The sequence below is a fragment of the Protopterus annectens genome, chromosome 9.part0, assembly GCF_019279795.1.
Source record: "Protopterus annectens isolate FY-2018-M chromosome 9.part0, PAN1.0, whole genome shotgun sequence".
Lineage (NCBI taxonomy): Eukaryota > Metazoa > Chordata > Ceratodontiformes > Protopteridae > Protopterus > Protopterus annectens.
Genome location: NC_056743.1, coordinates 96079579 through 96099796, shown reverse-complemented (window position 1 = coordinate 96099796; position 20218 = coordinate 96079579). Strand labels below are relative to the sequence as shown.

Here is a 20218-nt window from a genome sequence, read left to right as displayed (position 1 = left end):
CTCGCACTTTCACAATTAGTCAGAACAGACTTTAACATATGAGCCTGACAATTCAAAACTTTTAAAATCAAAGCTGCATATGTATTCAGTTTTTCCCCATACCTATCAATAATATGCTTATCCTTATCATAAAGAGTAGGATTGGAATTAAGTGCTTAGCAGCAGTGTGATCAACTAAAGCTATACTGCTGTGTCAGGTTTGGGAATAGTACATAAACATTTAAAAGACTGAGGAACTTTATACATCCTATATGCCAACTGGCTGACCATCAGAAAAATTACAGGCAGTCATCATAATCATCTTCTTTCAGCTGTTCCCATTAGGGGTCGCCACAGCGGATCATCTGTTTCCATTTCTTCTGTCCTCTGTATTTGCTCTGTCACACCAACCACCTGCATGTCCTCTCTCACCACATCCATAAACCTTATCTTAGGGCTTCCTCTTTTCCTGTTACCTGGTAGCTTTATCCTTAGCATTTTTTCCCAATATACTCAGCAAATTACAGGCAGTAACATACATTATCTAAAGCAGACAGGGCAGGTGGAATGGGTGTAGATTCTCGAAAATCCTTCTGTAACAACTCATAGTATTTTCTGAGTGACTGAGAAACCTCAGTGTTCTCCCACTGAAAAAAAACTTGGCATTTTAGCAGTAGTTTCATAGAAGAGAAACCTCTACAGGGAGAATCAGAAACTGACCTCTCCTGCAAGTCTAAATCAGGAATCTGAGTGAAAAACCCTGTATCTGTCCCTACATCTTTCTGTTCAGATTCAGAATCTTGAATCTCTTCAAGAAAAGAGGAATCCCTTTTCTTTTAGAAGAAACTACTTTACAAGGAAGGTCAAATTGCCACTGAATGAATTAAACATTGAGCCAGACCCAGTAAACTATTCCTATCCAAAGAAATTTGAGAAGGAGTAGATATGTGCTTGTTTTTTTTTTTTGTTTCTTTTTGACGCAAAAAAATGGGGCCAATCATGTTACTAATGGCAGCAGCAGCTTCCTCAGGGATAGGCACATGGACCATATTAAAATCCACTCAGTAATATAATAAACTGACAGTGAAACAAAAGAATCCCCGTATTAAGAAAACTGAAATAACCAGTAAGAAAAAAGTAAAACCATTCCTTTAATGTTCAGAAGGCTACATATAACTAAAAGCAAAAACCTACAACTGGCACCTAGCTAGTCTGTTAGTGAAGCAATTTAATTACTACCTATGGTTTTATTGGTCAGTTTAGGAATGGGCCTGTTCCACTGCGGGTCTGACTTATGTAATGTTGGTTTGATGATAACTGTATAAAAGCGTGTATGTGATGTGTAATGTTTGTAACTGTGAACATTTTAACATGATTTGTTTTCTTTTATATAAATATATGCTTGCCCTTGTCTTTTTATTTAACCACTAAATATCTTTATTGAATTATCACTTATGACATAGGCAATCATACACTTATAGAAATGAAAACAAACCACATTGACTTATTTTCACTTGCAAACATTATGCATCACATCTAATCTTTTATACAATCATTGTCAATCAAACATTACCTAGCTCATTCAATTCCTGCCTTCTCGTAAACTTCATTCTTCCTCCAAAACACTATTCTGCATGTATTGTTCCCAAAATCCACATTTTTTTCAATGTAATTTGCTCCTACCCTTTTCTAAAGATCTTACTTCCAGTTATTTTATCTCTGTTACTATATTCACTGGTCATAATATGGTTGGTTTAAAATTTGATTTCCATTTTCTAGTAACTGGTTTTTCCATAACCACCAGAATTAAACTCTGCAAGGCCTTACTATGTATAGGTAATTCAGATCCTGTATCACAGCTTAAAAAAAAGTTCCTTAGTTATGCCAATTTGCTCACCCAGTATTTCTGACAGAGTAGTCTGCAGGGAATTTTTAACCAACTCATTACACTCAAAAAAAAAAAAAAAAAATATATATATATATATATAATATATATATATATATATACACACACACACACACACACACACACACACACAAACACGTGTGTGTGTGTGTTCCCAGTTACTTCTTTCTTCCCCATTTACACCTCCAACATTTACAGTCTACCTACTTGTGATATAAAAATAACTTTACAAACACTTCTATATGTATATATGTATATACACACACACACACACACACACAACTATTGTTTCTTTGTGAATTGCTTATCCAATATCTCTCTTCCAGTCCTTTCTAACTTCCTCTGATTGAATGCTATAGTTATCATGTAATATTTTGTATGGCCTACTAATTACCCCTTTTTTAATGGCAGCTTCTGCTCTGGATTCAACTACAAATGGTACCATTGCTATTTTTTCATTTATGATCCCCTATTCCTTTCTCTTTGCCTATACTCTGATATCAGTCCTTGATAGGGAGGGCAGTCCCCAGCCTGCAGTCCAAATGTATTCTTGGCCTCTTCCCACTGTATTACCTTTCCGTAGCTAATTATTTGTTCCCAGTACCTTGGATCCTTTGCTGTTTTCCTCCATTAAATTCCAGCCCCCTCTTGCCTATTCTCTGTACACCCAGTTGCAGTCATCCCTATCAACAGAATCTCCTGTCTCCATTCCCGTGTTAGCTTGGTTTACAGTACTTTCTGCTACCTTAACAATAGCCACACAGAATATTATATTCAGGCTCTCCATAAGCATCTGCATCAAAAATCCCAGTCTGTCCTTATTTCTTGAGCTCCCTCTGCTTCATCATCATCCCTTTCCACTTTGAATTACAGCTTTCTGCTTGTGCTATGTATAGAAGCCTTAAGTAGTTCTAAAATATCTCTTCAAATCTTGTAATCCTAAACCACCTTGTTCTATTGGAAGGATTGGTTTATCCCACTTGACTCTTGCCCTCACCCTCTCTCAGATGCAATCCATCTTTTTATTAATTGCCATCAACAACTTCTCGTCTGGTTTATAAAAATATGCTTGACTTGTGTATAAGACTAAAAACATTTTAACTGCTTGTATCCTGCTATCCAGATCCATAAAACAGAGCTTCCAGTTTCTCAGTTTTTGTTTAGTCTCTTCCGACATATCTGCTTAACTGCTGTAACAGAATCGTTGTTTTACCTATACTCCTAAGTACTTAATTTTTTCATGTCCCCATAAATATGGATATTGCTGAACCAATTTGTGTGTGGGTATACAGTTTACAGCTATTGCCTTTGTTTTATCTTCAGTAATTTTGTACCCCAAAAAGACTCAAATCCAGAAAAGGAAATTTCAGTGTTGTGGAACATTCTGAGACAATTTTATCAGGTACAGAACAGTATCACCTGAAAATAAAGACAAGTTTTCTTGATTACCATACCAATTATATCTGAATTTCCGGGTCCCTTATTTATGTTGACCTGTGTCTTAAGTGATAATTTAATAAAGATGTTTAAAAAAAGACTAAAAGTGTTTAACATGTTTATAGACCTGAGGAAAGACGGCAGATTAAATTTAATTAATTAATTAATTACAGTTGAAGTCCAGGTCAGTCTGACTGGTTATAGCACCATTAAGGCAAAAACCTAGGAAGAAAGCAACCATTGCATCAGAAACTATGAGCCTGGGTGATGTACTCAGGAACATGATATAACTTAAATACGTGAAAGACATATCTACAGATCCTCTGAATAACAGCTTTGGAAAAAGAGATTTTTAAAAAAATAAGACATCAAATGGGGACAAATCTGGGTACATGATTACCGAAAACATTCTAACGACTTGTAGATAGTTTGAAGTAGAAACTGACGTTTTATTTCCTCATTTCCTGTACAGAACACCTCTGTATCACCTGTACAGTATACAGTGACCAAATTCAAGAATGCATGGGACAGACCCAAGGCAGTTCTTACAAGGACTTTTTTTTTGTTTGGTGGAGGTGGTGGTAGTGGTGGTGGGGGGGACAAGTTGTATCAAAAACAGGACTTGAGGCTTGCTCTATTAATAAAGGGCAGAGCGAGTGGGTTACATGCTTCTTATATATATAACATTTGGGGGGAGTAAGGTTGTAAGGCACCCCATTAAAGTTAGTCTTAGAGTTAAGGGTGAGAAAAAAATTTTTAAGACAAATAGTCATTGATTCTAGAGCTAGGGAGTACAGATCACAGAAAACTGGAGTGGCTTTGTGATTTTAGAGGCAATAGATACACAAGGCAAACACCTGTAGTGGACATGAGATTCTAAAAGCATAGAAAGCAAAACTGTAAAACAAACTGTGCTTCAGACCTTTGTGGGGTGGGAGCAAAGATACAAGATGAAGAAAGCTTGCATATGAGAGGTAAGTCTTAAACCCAAAGTAACGGTTGAAACAGAGTTTGGAATTGGGTGTATTTGCCTGAACATTTTTTTGTTCTCTTTTTGGTGAAGTATGGAGTAAATTACCTTGTCCAGGTTGGTGAAGGCAACACCCAGATTTTTTCCATTTTGGTAGAAGGTTAGTGTTCCTTGATACAGATTTAGATGTACTCCAATGACTGTCATTTTGTCATAAAACGGTTTGGTATACTTTCTCTGCTGTCCTGCATGCCAGATAGTGCCTTTATACGAGAAACCCCATCCTTCACAATCCATCCCTGTTAGGAAGGAAACAATTTCATTACAAACTAGCAAACAGTGTCCGTGCTTAACAGGGTGAAAGGATGAGAGAACAAAATACAACTTGTTTTCTTGGCAAAGCTGCAAATACATATTTAACTCTAAAGTTAATAAGCAGATTAGTCACACACACACACACACACACACACACACACACACACACACACACACACACACACACGTAATCTTATTAAGCCAGTCACTTGATGTTCATTTAGCAAAATTTTGTCATAATTTTCTCTGTTTGTTTTTCAGGGTAATTAGACTGGAAGGGTCTTGGGAGACCAAGTTTGGAACACTCAGTATAGAAAAACACTATTCAGAGGCAAATGTAATCCAGCTGTATTTGTAGGTTCATACATACTGCAGCCACTAAGTTATGTATTTAAAATGTACGCTGGCAATACCGACTTAAGGTTACAGCAGTGAGCGCTGATTTCAGTGTTACATTTAACAGCCTGAAATCTGACTCCCTACATCCCTTAGCAGCATACTGTATTGCCATATGCAAGAACACATTCAGTGAGATGTTAAAATTATTAGAAGGACATCAGTTATTAGGTTATTAGGAAAGGGAAGAGACAAATGAGGTGGTTATACCCAGGGCTGGCCTTAGGTCAACTTGAAATGGCTCCACAACACCCCCAAACACACACACACACACACACACACACACACACACACACACACACACACACACACACACACACACACACACACACACCACCTTCCCATCCTGGGGTCCACACACCATCCAGATTACGTTTTTCTTCCTTTTTCTCACAGTTTACAAGACAGAGGTGGAGTCTGAGTGAGAGCTGCAAGTTGTGGTGTGCGTTTCCTAGATGCTTTTTTCTGTGCTGCGGGTGAAACCATAGGGGTTTTAGTTGCTCCAAGGTGTGTTTATAATTTTTTCATGCAGTGATGGCCTGAACAAAAATAATGACTTATGAAGAAAACTGAGTCTTGTTCTTAAATGTACACTGGAATAAGTGCAGTGGAAACAATTGCATTATGCTGGGGGTTCCAGATAGACTGAGGTGCATTTTACAGTTTTTAAACAACTATTTTATTCAGTGATGGCCTGAACAAAAGTCATGATTAAGGGAAGGAATTTACAGACATGCTTTTCAGCTTTGGTTTTCCCTGAATGACTGACCAAGACTACAGTGTAATAACCCTGAATCCTTTCAACACACCTGAAATAACCTAGACTATACTGTAATAACTAAATTAAGCTGGTTGTCTGGGGATCACTAGGCACCAGAAGCCATGGGATTATAGAAGCTCTAAGGTGTGCCTTTTTCCAATCCTTTGATTCAATGATACCCTGATCAAAAATCATGCATAGGGAAAAAAATTAAATCACGCATTTTTATTTCAAGGAAGAAATGAATTGTATACAAGGCAAAATAGTCAAAGTTAACCACATAGCAATGCATAATAAACATAGAAGTCGAATGCATATGATGATACGTTTATCTGGAAATAGTACCTGCCTCCATATGCCACCTTAAAAAAAGGTAGCCGTTTTCTGTGTATCTACATCTGGTCTTAAACTGGCATGAAACTAAAGGTACAAATGACTGCAGTCATATCTGAAGGCACTGCTATCATATTTATATACAGCATGCCTCCTCAACCCCACCTCCAAAAGATCATCCACCTTATGTGTATCCCTCTGATATCATACTTGGATAAACCTGAAAAAAGAATTGGAGCATATTATATGTCAGACATATACAGACAGAATACTTCTTTACTTATCCCCAAAAGATAGCCATATATGCATGTGATGTTTGATTGTGAGAAAAATGAAAAAAATATAAAAAAAATAATAATTACAAGTGTTTTCAACTTACTTTTAGATAGTACACTGCTCCTAAACAAGCTTAGTGACCCCTTGTGCACTCTTCTGAAGTTTACGGGGAAAGTTAAACAAATGATTACCACACTGTCCTCAGCCCAACACAAGACAGCAGCTTCCAAAGGTCTGGGAAGAAAGTTAAAGAAATAATGACATCGTCCCCTGCTCCCTACACAATGACCTTATGTGTACAGCTCTGAGCAGGGATAATTTTAGAAACTAGGTGGGATTCATGGCAGAGTCTTCTAAGCCCATGTCAAAATCCAGTTAGACATCCTTGGAGGGGGGTCACTAGCCCCCCAGAAGATCTGAAGGTCTGGGTATTCCGTGATTAATTTTATCCCTCTGAGAAATTACTGTAAACTGAGCAAGTCATAAGAGGATTATTACTTTCCTCCAGATAACCCCCAACACCCAGTGGTAGCCAGGTCTGTGTATAATTCAGACGTTAGATGTTGATAAAAAAGGATAACTATCTTGCAAGTGGAATGCATTTCGCCTTTGTTTCAAATAAACAGTAACCACACATTAAAATATTCCAAGTTGCTTCACATAAATCACAACAGTCCTGCAAAGCCAGAATAATAAGCAAGCTTGCAGCTGATCATTTATACCTACTCTGTCTGTGCATATCAAGTATCAAGTTAAGTAGACCCTCTTATTTCTCACAAAAATACAGTAATCCTGCAAAGCCATATCGTAATGACTACTTAAAACTGACCAAACAATAAGAATGTCAAGTTACTTTCATACAGCCAATCCAGTCTCATAACTTTCAACCTCTTGCTTCCAGAATCAGCAACAATTTCAAAAAAAAAAAAAGGAGTTGGTGTAATGGTTAAGGCCTTTACCTCAGAAACAGAAGGTACAGGGTTTGATTCTAACCTCTTGTTAATGGATAGGCTTGTTATTCTCTGCTGAAAGATAGCCTATGACATATGACAAAATAATCAGGGATACTTTTAAAGTACTGTTAACATGAGAGGTTGTGAAAATAAAAAAATGTGAAATAAGCATTATCTGAAGCAAAATAAGTGTATAACATTGTCATTGTCATTATTATTAAGAGTAATCTGCCTGCTTTTTCTCCCAACATTCAGGGGCATTTGAATCAGCAGTTACAGCCACGAGGTCTGAAGTTTTACCTTTGCTAGTCCAGTTCAAACATACAGGTTGCCGCATATTTTCCAAGTAGTTGCACAAAAATCAAAAATATTGCCATAAAATATCTAGTTGACCACACACCAAAAATTGATAATAATAAAAATAATAATAACACTTGCCTCAATGTTTCTGTCTCCCACCATTCCTCTCTGCTGTCCAAAATTCATCACACAAAATGTCCCTCCTGACTCCCAGAATATCCATTATAGAAGCAGTAAAGCCACACTTTAAAAACGTTACATTTGTTATTTTTTTAACAAGGTTTTGTAGTTTAATTATAAAAATAGCATCATATTGAATGCTAGCCCCCTCCAGTCAGCGTGGACAGCTTTGTGCCTATCATTTGAATGTTGCAAGGTTTCTGTGACCGCCTTACAATGTAAGTCTGTCATGACACACTTCATTGACCTGAATGGTCAAGTCAAGTGAAACCCTTTCCTCCTGGGGCAGTTCACACTGTGGGGCAGGCACGTTTTTTTTCAAGCAGGGTGCTTTACTTTTTATTTGTTTATTTTTTAGTGCAACGAATGTACATTTCACAGCTCTACAAAATTAATACAAAAAATCAGAAAGAGCACCCTTTCAAAAATAGAGCAAAACACATAATACTGGATATCTCTCAAGATGTGCAACTTGCAAATATTGAAGACACTTCATTTTTGAAGTATTAAGTTCATATGGAAATACTGCTTATTTTCAAAACTAGGTTCTTAGGATCATAGGTAGGTACTAGGCTATCGGCCCAACGGCCTACATAAGCCTAGCCAACAAGGTTCCCTGGCTTACGCCACCCAAGAAAGTTATTTTCCTGTGCCACTGTCGCGCAGAGACATAGAAGTGATCCCCGGGGTGTATTTCCTATTTCCCATCCACTCATCAAGATTTTTCTTGAAGAGTGCTAATGAAGAACTTTGCTTGACATAGATGGGTAGCCTGTTCCAGAGTATGGGAAGTCTCTGGGACAGGAATCTATCCCTCCAGCATGTCCTGTTTATTGTGGTGACAAGGTTTAGGTCCCTAGACCGTGTAGCTCGGAGGGATTGGGATTTCTTTAGGTGTAGCATGTCCAACATCTCGGGGTTTGACACAGCTTTATATGTTAGGCAGAGTAGGCGATATGCTATGGAGTAAAGCTGGAGTTTTTTGAGGCGGTCAGTGTACAACATTTGTTTGAGGCCAGTAATCCTCTTTGTGAGGTACTTCTGTGGCCTTTCCAGCTGCTGCAGATGTCTTGTGAGGTACATTCTAAAAGGGGCGTTGTACTCTATAATGGGCCTAATGAGTGTCAAGTAGAGGGGAACAATGACCTATTTTTACCTGGATGAGAACCCTTTTATGATGAGGTGTGCCATGTAGAAGGACTTCCTGACTACTGTGGCGATGTGACTATCAAAGGAGAGACTACTGTCCACCTGGGTCCCAAGGTCTCTTATCACGCATTCGGTGTTAAGTAAATTGCTGCCCATGTGATAATTCATGGGTACAGAGTTTTTACCAAAGGGGATGACACTGTACTTTTTGGCATTGAGCTTGAGGCCATGGCTCTGACACCAGGCATCTGTCTCAGTGAGGCCCTTCTGTAGGATGTCCAGATCATTTGGGGACTTGACTATGGCTCCTAGTTTGCAGTCATCTGCGAACTTCGTTAGCCAGAGACCTTCTGTGTTAGCCTGTACTTCAGAGAAGTAGATACCAAACAGGAGAGGTCCCAGGACGGAACCCTGCAGTAGTCCACTTGTCATTGCTTTGAAGTCAGATTTGGAGTCTGCAACTTTTACAGTGTGGGTTCTGTCAGTGAGCCAGTTGGCAACCCATCTTGTGACATAGGGATTTATACCTAATTTAGTGAGTTTAGCTATAATTCCAGAATAGGGGATGGTGTCGAAAGCCTTGGCGAGGTCAAGATAGGCTGTGTGAACCACCTTACCCTCATCTATGGCTTTGGTGACTGCCTCAGAGAAGTCGATCAGGTTCAGGAGGCATGATCTGCCTTTCACAAACCCGAACTGGGTGGGATCCAGAGTTTGGAGATTACCAATGTCTTTGTTTATGAGTTCCATGATGATACTTTCCATGGCCTTGCAGACCAGGCTCGTCAGGCTAATAGGTCGATAGTTCCCAAGATCAGTGGGGGCTCCCCCTTTCTGGAGTGGGATAACTGTTGCTGTGCGCCATTCAGTGGGCACAAAGCCTGATGTGAGGCTATTATTGAACATGGTGCTTAAGTGGGGAGCCAGTTCATTCTGAAGTTTGTGTAAAACACAGCCTGGGATATTGTCCGGTCCCATGGATGCTGTTTTTGGCTTTAGAGAATGCAACTTTTACCTGCGTAGTTGTGATTACAGGGACTCTGCATTCTTCCTGTATAGCTATGGGCCCTTTAGGGGGTGTGAGGGGGGTAAAGTTAGCACTGAACTTATCTGCCAGGATGTTGGCAATATCAGTTGGTTCTGTAATTTTTGTGCCTTTGTGCTTTAACTCAGAGCAGATCTGGGTGTTGCCATTGTGATTCTTGACATAGCTATAGAATGCTTTGTGGTTGTCCTTGGAATTAGTGGCAATTTTGTTTTCATAGTTAGCTTTGGAGGATCTTATAAGGGATCTCAGCTTCTTACTGAGGCTGACCAGGGCGCTCCTCCACTCATGGGATTTTACTCTCTTTTGCAACAGTTTCTTCCTTCTGTTGTACAGTTTGTTTATGGCAGGGGACCACCAGATTGGCTTCCTTTTTTTGGAGGATAGCGTCTTGGTTCTGTTTGGGATAGCACTATGCATGCACTCGTGTAAGTGCTTATAGAGTGCATTTGTGTATGATTCAGCAGTTGTAACTGTATTGTCCATCTGCATGGGTGTCATGAAGTTCACCACTTCTGTCTTAAAAAGCATGAAATTGGCTTTGGGGAATTGTTTTACTGTGGTTTCCTTAATGGGGGGGTGGGATGTGGATATCAAGGGTGATTAGCTTATGGTCGGATCGGACCAACGAGGAGTTGACTTCAAGTGTGGAACACCGGTCACTCATGTTCGTAATGATTAGGTATAAGATATTGTTGCCCCTGGTGGGGATGTGGATAAGTTGATCCAGGGCATTGGAGTTTATGAATTCCAGAAAGCATTGAGCTAAGGAGTTGGTACACGAGTAGTTTTCCCAGTTAATGGTGTGGCAGTTGAAGTCGCCCATTATTAAGGTGTTTGGTTGAACCCTAATATTTTCCAGTACATCAAGAAAAGAGGAGTGGGAATCCTGGGGCATGGTGAGGGATCTGTAGCAAGCTACAATTTGGATTGCAGTTTTGCCCAGAGTTAGTTGCACTTGGATAACCTTGAATGCATTGTGCTGAGTAACTAGCCTGGAGGTGTGGATATCCTTAATGAATATGGACACACCTCCGCCTTTGGTGTTTCGGTCCAGGTAACATGGCCGAAAAGTGTGGTATGAGTTATAGCATGGTAGTGCAGGGGTGCTGTCTGGAGCCTTGAACCAGGTCTCAGTCACTGCACAGATATCGATGTTCTTCATTTTAAGGAGTGCCTCGAGTGAGTGCATTTTGAGATTTAGACTTCTAGCATTGAGTAGCATTACCCTCAGTTTTTGCTTGCCTGTTCCTGTTATGGTGATGAAGTTGTTATTTGGACCTTGCCTAAAAAAGGCACTATAGGGGCAGCAAGAGCCTTAGCCAGTATCCAGAAATCCAGGGGCGACAGGTACAGGCCATCTGTGGCAAAGCATCATGGTCTGTCGACCATGTCATCCCAAGCAGACAGATAATGGATCCCAATAATTAGCTAACAACCAGCAATATTTCCAATGTAGTGTGATATAAACCAGCAATGACAGTGGATTGTCCTGTCTCCCTCATTGGTGTTTACACTATACACCTCAGTAATATGTTGATCTCTCAATTTTGAAATTATGAGCAGAATAATAAGTGACAAAGATTAATTTCTCCACTAACAGTCTTAATGTAATTTTGTTAATAATGCCTTGTCCTTTCTAATACTGCCTGTTATTAGCTGGTAAATCACTTAGTTAAAGAAGCCAGACCAAAAAAAGTAGCAGATGCCATAAGGTGGTTCAGGTGTGAACTGGAAGTATTCAAAAAAGGTGTTTTAGGCTTGAGTGAGTCAAGGACTGGCATCTAAAAACTCTCTTTCCTTATTTCTTGAACTCCCCCACACCCCCTTCCCCCGGTTCATCATCATCATCCTTTTCCACACTGGATTACGACCTTCTGCTTGTGTTAAGTTCATGAGGCTTAATTGTGTCTCTAAAATATCCTTTCAAACCAGGAAGTTCTAAACCACCTTCTTCTATTGGAAAGATCAGCTTATCCTTCTTAACTCTTGCTTTCTTCACCTCTCAGATAAATTAATTCAACTCTTTATTAAATATTGTTCAAATTTTCTTTTATATTAAACACCTTTATCATTTGTGACATTGGCAAATTTACATTTATATATAAGTAATCAAACAGTATTAACAAGTTCACATTAACAAACATTATACTTCACATATATTGCTATATATACATACATATATATATATATATATATATATATATATATATATATATATATATTATATATATATATCATATAACCTAAGCAATATTACGTAAATTATTCAAATCCTGCCCTTTTTTAAATCAAGAAACATTTTTATTAAACCATCACTTATGACACAGGCAACAACTTCTCCTCTTGTTAATGAAAATATGTACAACTTGTATATAAAACGAAAGGAACTAAAACAATTTTCACTGCGTGTTAGATGTCTTTTTCTGGATTTATCAAGTACAAAATAATAGCATCTGTAAATAAAGTAAACTTTTCTTAATTACCATACAAATTATATTCTTGCATTTTCTTTGCCAATGGCTCTAAATATAAAGCAAATAACAAAGGGGAAAGAGGGCTCCCCTGCCTGGTTCTTCTTTTCAAACAACTTATCTGAGAGGACCCCTCCTACTTTACTTCCTGCCTCCAGTCCTTCAAATATCCTTATGATTAACCTTATTATTGTATCAAGGAATGCAAAAGCTACTGATACAAATCCCAGCTTACTCTGTTGAATGCTTTCTCTGCATCAAGACCCACTAAGAGCTTCAGTATTTCTTACATTCTGCTTCCCTCTGTGTCATCATTTTACTATTAATGTAAAATGTTTGCATCCCCACCACAAAAGCAAAATGATCCACTTCTATCAATTTTAGCAACACCTTTGCCATTCTTTTAGCTAGTATAGACATAAACACTTTATAATCATGGTTTAAAAGTAAAATGGGTCTACATAAAGCTGGGTCTGAGAGGCATTTACCCTTTTTGGGTAATACAGCGATAACTGCTTTCTTTCAAGATGCTAGTGTTTCCCCTTCTTTTTAAAGACTATTAAATAAAACCAACCAAATCTTTATCACTTTCTTCCCTCCTAACTTCCACTCTTCTACATGAGTACCATCTGTACCTGCAGACCTCCATGCAGATTGATTATACATCACCGTTTTTATCTCATACCCCAACTTAATTATTAGTCGCTCAGCCTCATCTTTCTCTAATCTTGGCATAATTAAGTCTTCCATAAGTATTTGTGTTTGTGCTTTTTCTTGTTTTCCACATTCCTTTATGCAAATTTTCATTAATTTTGTGACATATCTGTACAGGGTCTCTAGTTATTTTTCCTTGTCATAGTCTCCCTAAATTTGGTGACAATCCTTTCTTTCAGTTGCGTAAGTTGTGATAAAGGTTCTTGTGCTCTAGAGTTTATAATATTTTGGCTGGAGAAGCTTTACTTAATTGGAGAAAGGCACACAGATCACAGTGTGTTACTTTGTGCCTTTCTGTGCATCTGTTTGATTTATATTTTATTTTTTACCTCTTACATTTATATTTTCCAGGTAGAAGGGGTTAAATGGTATGCAGGCATATACTAACCATCCCAAAAGGAGTATCTGTTTATAACTTGATACAGATTGTAGGCTGCAACACTCTACACCAAACCTCAAACCGTTCTATGTTGCCTTTTGCTTTCTTATCTAACTGTTTTGCATGAGAAGCTTTGTTTGATATAGATTTTTTATTTTTTACCTCTCATTTTCACCACTTGGTAAGAAGACATTTATATTTTATTTTTTGTATCTTATTTTTACGTTTTGTTGGTAGAAAGTAACAGGCTGATATACCCTATCCCTCGCAAGGGGCCTACCTAGTCATAACTTGATACAGGTCTTATGAGTCACAATCTAGATCTTTCAGAAACCTTCATGATTTTCATATTTTTTGCTTAACTGTTTGGCAGGAGAAGCTTTATTTAATTTACATTTATTTTTTATCTCTTATTTTTACAATTTGTTGGTAAAAAGCCATAGATTGCGGGCAGACACATGCAAACCCTCCCAAGGGGGTCTGTCTAGTTATAACTTAAAATATTGTAAGGAAGCATATCCTAAACCTAATCTCAAACCATTGTGTGTTGTTTTGTTCTTTACCACATACGTGTTTGGTAGGAGAAGCTTTAAGTCCTATGTATTCTACTAGTTTGTTTTATTTTTTTTTACTGTTTGTTAGTAAGGTAGAATAGACTAGACTATAACCAAGCACTGTAGCTCATCTAAGGCGGCCTGCCTAGACATAACTTGATACTGGCTAAAGGCGGGCACATTCTAGACATTATCTTAAACCATTTTGGTTAGATTTGCACTTCCATGTTGATTATTTGTGCTTTCATAAAATTAATACAGTCTTTTTCTTCCAGTTTCTCTGGTACAGCAGAAAATCTTATTTTTTTCTGCATGCTGTGCCCTCCAACTCTTACCATTTTTTGAAACAGCTCTTCTTGATGTGTCTTATATTCAGCCAGCCTTTTCTCCATTTCAACCTCTGATTTTTGCAATTTTATAAACTCATCTGAATAACTGTTTAAAGCTTCTTCCATTTTTCCAGCCTTTTCTTATTTGAGTTGGTATATTCCTTCAATGTTTCATTTATTTTAATCAGTTCTGAGCATGTTTGATTTATTTTTTTTCATCAAAATTACTGGACGTCATCTCTTGTACCAAAGCTGGAGCTTGAAATGCTTTTTGCTAAACCGCTGCAAGCTTCTTCCCAGTCAGTGTTTTCTGTTCATCTTTTCTAGTTGATTTTTTGTTTCAGGCTCTCTGTTTCTTCTTTGCTGGTATCCAGGCAGTGTAGTTACTAGCCAGTAAATTAATTTTACTAAAACTGGCAGAATTAATAGCCCTTATCTCTAAATGTCTTTCTTCACACTGCAAGAGCTGAAGTTAAGCTAATGATCAGAGTACAGCCATCTTGAATGTCCACTATTTGTTTTGTGGTTTATATTTGTAGCAAACCTTAATATGTTTTGTTAAAGACAGGGCAAAAGGTCAGGGAATTGTAGCAACAAATGTGCATTTTCATAGTCTCTCACTTGTTGAATATAGTTAAGTAGTAGTCACGAGAGAGCAAAGACCCTTTCTGTAATCACTAATATTTTAAGAAAATCAATCATTTTCGACAGCTGTTGGGAAGGAAGAAGTGAAAAAATGAGAACAGGAAAACATTCTTTTATTATTTTTGCCGACAGACAAAATGCATTCCTGCATAGTGCACTAGTTGATTAGGAAGTCCCGATCGCTACATGGTGTACAGACATGTTCCCACTGCTGCATGAACTACTCTACATTTATGGTATATAACAGTTAAATGGGAAGGGACGGTGATGAGTAAAGTTTTATTTAGTTATTACAATCGGCAAAATGTTGTATGGATTCAAAAATGTATTTAGAAAAAATAAACAATATGCTGAATATGAATTTTTTTTATAAAAAGCAGTAATATAGTTTAACATTAATACTACATGTAACATTCTTACAGTTTCTGCTTTTGTTTAAACGATAAGCATATAGTATAGAAAGTTAAACAGGCAGACAGTTATGCTGTAAACTGTGACATTATTTAGCTTTCATTTCTAAGGTATTTTGTTAAGTAAATCAAACACTCTTATAAATAACATGTTGTATAGAATAGCATTTGAAATATCATCATAAATGAAAGCTCTACTATTTGTTTTTATAGTTTGCTTAATTTGTTTGAGTTAATGACTGTAAATCACTAGGAGAAGGAGGGGGAAAGTTTTTCCTATGGCCATTACTTAAATTTAAAAGAATGAGAGAAGTGTAAGATTTGACCGTTAAGATTTGAGTTTATAAGTCTGAATGGCACTTGTATGGTTACTAATTGATGTTTAAGCTGGGAATATTTAACAGACTGACTTTGTACTATTAACAGAATATCTGATTTATAATGACAGATCCAGATTTAGATGCCTATATTCTAACATAATAATGCATGTGACCACTAATAACATAGATTTACATTCCACAGAAGCTTTTACCATCACCTCAGTTGTTATTAATCCACAAGACTACAAAGATGTTTCATTTTAAAATCTAAAATAGCGGAAGACTGTTTGATGGTTCATGATGTAGTACAGTAATATGAATGAAATATAAAGAAAACCCTGATATTACATTAGTTAATACCACTGTCTATGATTAACATGTATTTCAACTTAAAGTTACCTACTATGTTCCTCATTAATCTAGCTAACCACTGAAATGTACAGTTTATTTTGAAAATGGGTAGAATATGAATTATTTAAAAACGTAGTGATAGTTTAAATTGTATAGTGCACTTTATATTTTGCAGAAGCATTTGTCTTCTGCTAATGAGAATTCACATACTTAAAGCATAAGATTAGTAATGCTCACTGTGAAGTGTATATCCCACCACTGTGATGACCTTCCACCTCTGGGCTAATAATCAAAGAACATCAATCCTCACCACTTGCACCAGTGGGGGATGCTCACTGGGAGAATAACAGGTACACACACAGTATCTCCAGATGCAGCCCTGTGCATCAAGCACAGTTTCCCTTAAGGTCACACAAGGAACACAGTCAGTCTAGGGCTGGTTCCTCTCTCTTTGTCCAGATCCTCAATAAGCCTACCCAATGGCACAGCTAGAGCTGAGTCTTTAACCAGAGTACCAAGCCAAGTCCTCCAACACTCTGTCTGTCCAACCAGTGCTTCGTGTCCCTGCCCAAGTAGCTCACACACACACACACACACACACACACACACACACACACACACACACACACACACACACACACACACAGACAGACACCTCTGAGAAAGGCTGGCACAGGTTTACTAGCTATGCCCCCCTTCTGCCCAGACTATAAGGTAGATATGATTGCTACCAGACACTCCTGCCAGCTACTTTAAGGCTCTTCTAAGGGTACTCAATATACTGAGTGAAATTAATATTAATACAAGTGGTAGTTTGACCAAGAGCAACGCTATTAGGAGTGGCCCACACAGTGTCACAAAATAAATATGCAAATACTCTCAAAACTTAAATATATCTACAAAGATCATCCACAATGAAAGGTTTAAATATATTTAATAATAAATAATAAAGGAACAAGAAAGTACTAAGTATATATTCACAGTGACATCAGAATTTAAATTCACAGGAAATATTTAAAATAACATTGAAGGACAGGCTCAGACAAATGAAGAAAGACAAATACCTAAACTAAGCTTCACTATATTCCTGACTGAATCCAAGAGAATTATACTATTCCTTAATAACTTACTTAATAGAGCAAGGCAGATGATGTGGTGAATGATCCTTCTTATTGTCAGGCCCAATACAGAATACAGAATGTTCAGACTTCTCAAAATAATATCTAAAATATTACTTCTGAGATAGCTTGCAGAATGACATCACTTCTGGTCATCTGACTTCTAGTTCCAATACAAATCCCCATTGCTGAAAGCTGGCAAGACTTAGCACCTACCTGTAAAAATACACAAAAGGGCTTTTGCTCAGATATGTGGTAGGTGCTAGAAGTCATAAAACAATTGCATTCCTCCACACTTCCAGAGTAGTAATTAGTTCACCCCAAAGACAATACAGAAAGCTTCCTAGTACAGACTTTGTGTCTCTGGCTGCATTGAAACATGTGAGATAGCATCTTTATGGCCTAGCCTATAAAGTAATTTAATTTCAGATGTATTTTAAAGTTTGCTGGACTTAGGTTAACCTCCTGATTTCCAGTTTCTCTGTTAAAACACATACATTTAAACAGTTACAATAGTGCATGTACATTTCTGTTCTAACAGCAGGGCACACTGTGGATACATTTCAAACACAAGCATTTTACAAATACCTTTTCAACACAAATGTCTGTACAAATCAGTTTGATATACACAACATATAGTTCCAATACATTTGTAACACCAGCATCTTGTATGCCATACAGTTCTAATACACTTGTAACACAAGCATCTTCTATAAGTCAGTTTGATATTCACAAATGACACATAATTACTTACAAAATTCCAACTAGCTGTGCTGGCAGTACCTCCTCTCATCGCACTCACGTTGATGACTAATTGTGTTGTAAGCACTGAAAATGTCTTTTCTTTCTTGTTGTCTTTTTCTCTTTCTCTCTTTTCTTCCTCTTCTTGCTAATGTGCTCCTAGTGGTTTAGTATAATTATTATAAACCTTATTTTCTATTTTTTAAATAAGAAACATCTTTATTAAATTATCTTGTATGACATAAGCAATGTTACATTTATATAAATGAAAATAAACCATACTGACACAATCCCATTTTCAAACATTATACATTAGAAACCATGCCAACACAACTATAGCTGCAAACATTATACAGCACTTATAATACTGTATATCCAGTCATTGGCAGTCAGCCATCACATAGCTCATTCATTTCCTGCCTTCTTTTAAACCTTGTTCTTCCTCTGCATGTACTGATCCCACACTTTCATTTTTTCTATGTATCCTTTTCTAAAGATCCCAATTTCAGTTGTTTTATCTCTGTTACTATCTTTTCTACTTTCTAGTAAAGCGGATTTCAAATTTGATTTCCATTTTCTAGTAATTGGTTTTTTGGCAGCCATCATAATTAGCTTCATCAAGGCCTTAGTATGTCTAGGGAATTCTGATTCTGTATCATAGCTCAAAAAAAATAATTTTCTTAGTTACACCAATTTGCTCACCCAGCATCTCCGGCAGAGCATTCTGCAGGGAATCTTTAAAGTCTGCCAACTCATTACACTCACAGAAAATATATTCCCAGTTACCTCTTTCTTCCCCATCACACATCCAACATTTGCTGTCTACCTGAGGAAAAATTCTTTGGAGTCTATTTGGGATATAAAAATACCTATGTAAACACTTCCAAGCAAAGGTCATAAATATTTTAGACTTTTTTGCAAATTTGGGAGACATACATATATCCCCACTGTTTCTTTGTGAATTGCTTATCCATTCTCTCTCCCCAATCCTTTTTAACCTCCTCTGATTGATTCTTATAGTTATCATGCAATATTTTATATGCGCTACTATTTATTCCTTTCTTAATGACAACTTCTGCTGTAGATTCTACTAAAAACTCTACCAGTGCTGGTCTTTCATTTAGGACCTCTCCATTTCTTTCTCTTTGCCTACACTCTGATATAAATTCTTGAAAGGGAATGCAATCTCTAATGTGTAGTCCAAATATGTTCTTGGCATCTTCCCATTCTATTACCTTTCCCTCTCTGGTTATTTGCTCCCAATACCTTGGTTTCTTTGACATTTTTCTCCAATAAATTCCAGCCCCCTCATGTCTACTGTCTGTATCCCTAATTGCAGTTATTCCTATCAACAGAATCTTTTTTCTCCATTCCAGTGTTGGCTTGGTTCTTAGAATACTTTCTGCTACTTTATGAATATAATATTCTATATGATTATTGCTATTCTCCTTAAAGGTCTGCATCCAAAATCCAAGTCTCTCCTTATCTCTTGAGCTTCCCCCTATTTCATCATCTCTTTCAACTTTGCATTATAGTTTTCTGGTTGTGCTATGTATAGGAGCCTTAACTGTGTTGCTCTGAAATACCTCTTCAAATTGGGTGATCCCAATCCACCCTGTTCTATTGGAAGAATAAACTTATCCCACATGACTCTTTCCATCTTCCCCTCACAGATAAAATATTTCAACTCTTTATTAACAGCTATCCACAACTTCTCCTCTGGTTGATAGAAATATTCCTGACCTGTGTAAAAGACTAAAGGGACTAAAAACATTTTAACTGCTTATATCTTACTCTCAGTATCTATATAACAGAGCTTCCATTTTCTCAGTTTTTGTATTATTTTTTGTTTAGTCTCTTCCCACATATCCTTAGCTGCCACACTGGAATCATTTTTAATCCATACTCCTAAATACTTCATTTTATCATATCCCGATAAATATGGATATTGCTGAACCAGTTCATACGTGGGTACATAATTTACCACTAATATCTTTGTTTCAGCTTCATTAATTTTGTATCCCAAAAAGATTTCAAACTGTAATGTCTCTTTCTGGTTTTGTCAGTTATAAAATAATATCATCTGCAAACAGAGCCAGCTTTTCTTGACTACCATACCAATTATATCCTTGAATTTCTGAGTCCCTTATTTTCTTTGCAATGGCTCTAAATATAATGCAAATG

At 37.2% G+C, this 20218-nt stretch overlaps 1 protein-coding gene across 1 annotated transcript in view; it reads right to left on the bottom strand.

The window, feature by feature from the left end:
- SPSB3 (splA/ryanodine receptor domain and SOCS box containing 3) overlaps positions 1 to 20218 on the bottom strand; it is a 172199-nt gene that overhangs the window by 32468 nt on the left and 119513 nt on the right. The window contains exon 4 of the mRNA XM_044082616.1: positions 4401 to 4591. Within this exon, the coding sequence (XP_043938551.1) occupies positions 4401 to 4591 (191 nt within the window). The remainder of the gene's footprint in view (positions 1 to 4400; positions 4592 to 20218) is intronic.